The 5,702-nt window shown below is 31.7% G+C and overlaps 1 protein-coding gene across 2 annotated transcripts; it reads right to left on the minus strand.

Moving 5' to 3' along the window:
* Nucleotides 1-1,470: 1,470 nt before the first annotated feature.
* LOC127727112 (uncharacterized) lies at nucleotides 1,471-4,510 on the minus strand. 2 transcript variants are annotated; one of them, XR_007993777.1, is made up of 6 exons: nucleotides 4,042-4,176; nucleotides 3,771-3,875; nucleotides 3,271-3,394; nucleotides 2,856-2,954; nucleotides 2,132-2,268; nucleotides 1,471-1,821 (listed from the first exon to the last, which is right to left on the minus strand). XR_007993777.1 is itself a non-coding variant. In XM_052234527.1 (6 exons), exons 1-5 carry the CDS (start codon nucleotides 4,392-4,394, stop codon nucleotides 2,170-2,172), a joined length of 477 nt encoding a protein of 158 aa, XP_052090487.1. In that variant the 5' UTR covers nucleotides 4,395-4,510; the 3' UTR covers nucleotides 1,471-1,821; nucleotides 2,132-2,169. The 2 variants fall into 2 exon arrangements, 1 of the variants encoding a protein (XP_052090487.1); XM_052234527.1 differs by lacking the exon at nucleotides 4,042-4,176 and adding an exon at nucleotides 4,345-4,510.
* Between the last annotated feature and the right edge of the window lie 1,192 nt (nucleotides 4,511-5,702).

Genomic DNA, 5,702 nt, shown 5'->3' on the forward strand with positions numbered 1-5,702 from the left:
ATGAGACAACTATACACCAAAGTTCAAATAAAGTGGATGTAAGCAATTAAAGGCAACCGTACGGCCTTCAACAATGACAAAAAAGGGCATTTATCCATCCCTCACCCATAACAACAAAAAGGACACTAAGTACAGATCTGAGAGTACTCAGTTACTGACAGCTAGTTCAAAGGCAATAACAACTAATAAAATAAATGGGGAATGTGTCCATGGGACACAGATGATGCCCCCGCTTGCATATAATGTTATAAAGGGACATAACTCAAGAATTGTAAAAGTGACACTACCTAAATTTTTACTTGATCTGAGTTTTGTGGTATTAAGCATTGTGTATACGTTTCATAACATTTGGTTGAGGCAAACTTAAGTTAGAGAAGGGAAACGAAAAATCAAGCAATTTTTCCATTTGTAAAGGAGTATAACTCTAGAACGGTTAAGTGACGCCACCAAAATTCAAACTTGATCTGTGTTTTGTGGTAATAAGCATTTTGTTTAATTTTCATAACATTTGATTGAGGCAAACTTAAGTTAGAGAACGGGAACGAAAAATTTAGCAATTTTTCAATTTGTAAAGGGCATAACTCTAGAACGGTAAAAATGACGCCACCAAAATTCAAACTTGATCTGTGTTTTGTGGTAATAAGCATTGTGTATAAGTTTCATAACATTTGGTTGAGGCAAACTAAAGTTAGAGAACGGAAACCAATTTTGGGACGTACGGACGGACGGACAAGGGTAAAACTTAATGCCCCTCCGCTACGGCGGGGGCATAAAAATCATGTATCTAAGACTAAATGTTTATTTTACTATGATGTGTATCTAGACAATTTTGTATCTGACTTGTGTTATATGTAAGAGTAAGTGTAAGACTACTGTGGTTGTTATGGTCCCCAGTGCATCCATACCTTATCTGCCATTCGGATTTGATTTGTTAACAATAAGCAGTATTTAAAACCTACTCAGAACGAATACACCAACGCACTATTTGTTCCGTATACTCTAGCTGATCTGGTTAATTGTAATTTCGTTGATTCCGAACCTCTTTCTACTACCAGTGTAGGGATATATTGAGGCTTAGGCTTACAAATTGTGACTTGGATGGAGAGTTGTCCCATTGGCACTCGTACCACATCTTCTTATATCTATTAACCTACAAATTTCGTTGAAATGACGGTATATTCGAACTATTTGACCTTGACTAGTTCGTATTTGATTTAATTACTATCTATAACAGGCACATATCCGTGCGAGGAGGAGAAATATATTTTATTTCATCATTGTTATTGGCGCATACGTATTGATATATACAAGAATTAATCAAAACGCATTAAAATACAAACAAGTGCAAACAATACTTCTTTTACTCTGGATCTCCAACTTCGGTTGTAAGTAAGAGCTCCCTATTAAATACCAAGCAGTTAACATGTACTACTGCAATGTCTAACAAATGTTGCACAAATAAAAAACAAATTTAATTGATATTCCTTTTATTTCTATAACTAGGAAAACAATGAACATGCAAACATAACTGATGATTTATAAACATTCTAATGATATTTAACATGTCACATTTCCTAAAAAAAATTTCAGGACTCCTCCCGGGTCTGTAATCTTTGTATGATTTTTTTTATCCCTTATACATATGTACAACTCGTCAGGGCCTTGACATACATGTACGTAGTCATCTAATCAGACTGGTCCAACGTTATCAATAACTGTTGAGACGTTCCAATAAAGACTGTACAACGCGTCCGACAGAACTGTCAGGACTACCTCTTCATTCTTTTTTTACTTTTTATACTGCAATTGGGCAGAAAAGTTCTGAAAAAGATTTAAAATATTTTTAATGAAATAGCATTCTAATAATGATGGAATAATCCAGATTTTCGCCTGTAAATTAAATTTAACAGCAGCAAGAATTTTTCTTTACAACTTTTTAAATTGAATTTGTTCTTAAATATTTTTGTTAGCACAAACAGCTTATCATCGTCAAAGCAATATTCATTAAAACAAAGAAAAAAAAAGAAAGAAAAATCTGGTAATTTAATCAAATAAGGAAATACTTTTTTCAAATTATGTTGCTTAACCCTTTCTGTTAAAGTATTGCTTACAAAGATTTGTATATACTTACTATGAGAAATATACACAGATGGCTGGGTTCATTCAACATCAAACCGGAAACTCAATAACATGCCAGCCCCAAACTTTATACAACTTATCAAACTTCAATAACGTGTCTGCAGCTTTATCATACACGACTTTGGGATTCTGAAATAAAATAATAAAATCTAAATATATTCTTGAAATCATTTTAAAATAATATCTATGAACACCAAAAATCTTATTTTTTTCCAATTGAGTTCTTCAAATTTGTCTTTATATTATTTGAATGCAGTACGGGTGCTCTCATATCAAAGTACTCGCCTCGAGTGTGTGGTCGTAAGTTCAAACCACAAACCGGTCAAAGACCGAAAAAGCAGAGAATAGTCAGGTTTGGTGAAATGTCTATCTGTGGACTGTTCAATTAGAATTTATGACTGAAAAATCCTGCTCAGTATGCCACTAAAAAGTAGGAGTTATATTTATATAACATTATCATGTTCTTGTCTTGAATAAGCATTTGATTTCATAATGGACGTTAAACAGCCATCCATTTATCATGTTTAAGTTAAAGTCTATCATAATGATTAAATCATTTTGAGTTCTAAAAAGTTTTTGTAACTAATTGTCAAACTTTTTTCTAATGTTTCCATCTCAGATGTAACTACAATTAAAACAGACAAATTTGTAATCAACCAATGCATGAAAATCTCAACGAGAGAAATCTTTGCAAGTTAAAGTTCATGGGTATTTACCTTTAACAGCAGACAGGTATAGTCTCCAGACCTTTCTGTGTATTTGCCATTTTTGGGTAAAGTGCCCAAGAATTTCTTTATTTTCTCTGAACTGTCAACCTGAAAGGTAAAAAGTTGTAATTTAATAAATGTACTGTTACTTTAAACTGGACTATTAATTAGATTATTCTTTCTGTTAAGATTGCTTGCTTTTAAATGATAAACTTAATTTCAAGGAATATAGTTCTTACTAATTTAATAAATAGTGCATATTCCTCCACAATGCACTTTCTAAAGGTGTTGGTTTTCTTTTCTTGCATTTTTTTTCTATTCCAATCTTATTTATTGAATAGCCAATTAACATACTGTAAGCCCGTCCAGACTAGTAAGTAAATGTAAACTTATAATTGGTATTAATATGTGGCCAAGTAATTACCTTTAGAACTCTTATACCATTTTCCATGCAGTATGCCTCCAGTAGAGTGTGTTCTATATTAATGGTAACATCGTGGAGAGGTCCATAATCTGCTAGAATACATGCCATAATGTTGTCTGGACAGCTGGAATCAAAGTAAAAAAAAAATATGAAATAAACTCAATTATCAGTGGGCGAATGCTATGTAAAATTAATAATATTTCTCAAAAGTGCAAACATTTAGAAGTCACTGTATTGATTTTATTGAAAGAGCAAAAGTACAAATTTGATATCATCTATTTCATGACCGTTAAGGTATACATAAAACATAAACGGTACCACCTTTTATGCACCAGATGCGCATTTTAACAATTAATGTCTCTTCAGTGCTGCTCGAGGCCAAAATATTTGAAAATCCAAAACTTAAAAATAATTTTTATATCCTTTTCTTATATTCTTCATAATAGTTTAACTCTAAATGGTAATGGTGCATGTATCTATTAATGGGTACATATACTTACTGCTGTAAATGTACTGCACAACTATGTGTTCCATTTACTACACGACTGTCTTTGTCTGCTTCTGAAACAACTTCCTTCAAAATCTTTCCTGCTTCAACAGCAGTCCTGAAATTTCAGAAAATTTGCCGTTAATACAAGGTTCCGGGAATTTCTATTCTATAAATAGAACAGGTGTGTTGTGCAATCACTATAATTGCTTAGTAATCATTTTCCGAAGAAAAATCTGGAATGTCAACGAGAAAAAAATGGACAATTTTCATATGTAACTTACCAAATTTAATGTATGATGAAAAGTTGTACAGAACTTAGTTGTATGCAATTCCAAGAATGTTCTGCTAAAAATAGAACAATTTCGTGATGAGATGACTTTGAGCTCATTCCTATCAGAAAGTCGTTTCTAAAAACTTGGCGCATAGAAAATATCATGCATATTATAAAATTCAATAAATAATCTAGAAAATACGATTGCCGAAGTAGAATATCTTGACTGATGCAATATGACAGGTCACATGCGATAGTTGGTATTTGCAAAATAATCAGATTAATTCTTTAAAATATGAATAAAAATACTTACTTATCAATGCTATTGTTATTCATATCTTGTTTTAAATCCGTAAGAGTCATTTTTGCTTCCTTTCTTTCTACTTTCAAAATTTCTTTCTTGCAAATGTAGTTCAATACTTTACTCTTTGGACGTTCCCTCTGGTATGTCAGTAAGGCGATTAGTCACGAGGTTTATCATATGTTTGTTGTGGCAATTTTGATACTCCAAACAATTTGATTGGTTAATATTTCCGAAGCGGGATTCCCGATTTAAAATATTTTTGTTCAAGTAAAACTTTTATACCAAATATAACATGATAAATAATTTGCAAAGTTAAAATCAACAGCGTTGATTGCAGAGTATAACATCTATTTAACGTACAAAATGAAATAACGAAATATACTTGTGATTCAAATATTGGATTTATTTTTATCGGTTAACAGATACATTCGTCATAGATATATTTAAACGGCCAGGGTTTCCCTAATGTCATTTGCAATTGATTGTGTGATTTTCGTAAGAATAGACGCATAGCAAAATATCATATGAGCTTCAGTCTTAGTAAAAGTGGTTTCAACATTTTTTTTCAATTAAACTAAATATAATAAAAATATCTGTTATTTTTTCACATCTTGCAGATTTTGCTATTAAGACCTTTTGAAATATTGAAATACGACCGATAAATCATTCATATCATTTCTATCATTTTTATCATTCTAGTATGAGTAATAATAGTCCTTTATATATTCATTGTGTTTTAACATTTTCGACTCGACAATATGGTGACGGAACATTCACCGACGGATGCAAGGTAGGATTTATGTTTACTCATTTGCTATTTGTATGCAATTATAGAATATGAATACACATATTACTATTTTCGATTGTATGATGATATTTTCTACAATCCTTCTAGATTAATAGAGTTTAACTTACCTCGAATTTGTTGTATTTCTCATTAAATTTCGTATATTGTACGGAAAGAATAATTGCATACAAATAACAAATAAGTAAACAGAAATCATACCTTGTATCTGTCTGAAAGTGTTTTGTCACCGTACTGGATATTAGATACTATCAAGGCGAGGCATTTTTTTGCTACGGTAGTTTAGACACTTAGTAAATCTTGGTCAAATCAAAAGTACATTTATTAATCACTCCTAAGTTAGTACCTCGCTGGTTTCATATTCGGTATACTAACTTAAGTTCCTGCAATGCCAATGCTTATACTAAAGATATGTATATTTAGATAAACAGCATTTTGAAGAAAGCCCATCAGTACTTTTCAATTGGCTTTCTCTCCTCGTACTAACTCCACAAAAAGTATTAACGAAAATACCGAACTCCAAGTAAATTCAAAAAGGGGGAAGTCCACAAAACTTGTCAAA

Source organism: Mytilus californianus, unplaced genomic scaffold (assembly GCF_021869535.1).
Source record: "Mytilus californianus isolate M0D057914Y unplaced genomic scaffold, xbMytCali1.0.p SCAF_19, whole genome shotgun sequence".
Classification (NCBI taxonomy): domain Eukaryota; kingdom Metazoa; phylum Mollusca; class Bivalvia; order Mytilida; family Mytilidae; genus Mytilus; species Mytilus californianus.

Excerpts from the sequence above, each read along its gene's own strand:
- LOC127727112 (XM_052234527.1), bottom strand. The coding sequence starts at position 4,394 with ATGACTCTTACGGATTTAAAACAAGATATGAATAACAATAGCATTGAT. Across the intron at positions 3,876-4,344 it reads AATAACAATAGCATTGATAA|GACTGCTGTTGAAGCAGGAA; the intron begins GTAAGTATTTTT and ends CTGAAATTTCAG. Across the intron at positions 3,395-3,770 it reads TGTGCAGTACATTTACAGCA|CTGTCCAGACAACATTATGG; the intron begins GTAAGTATATGT and ends CTTTGATTCCAG.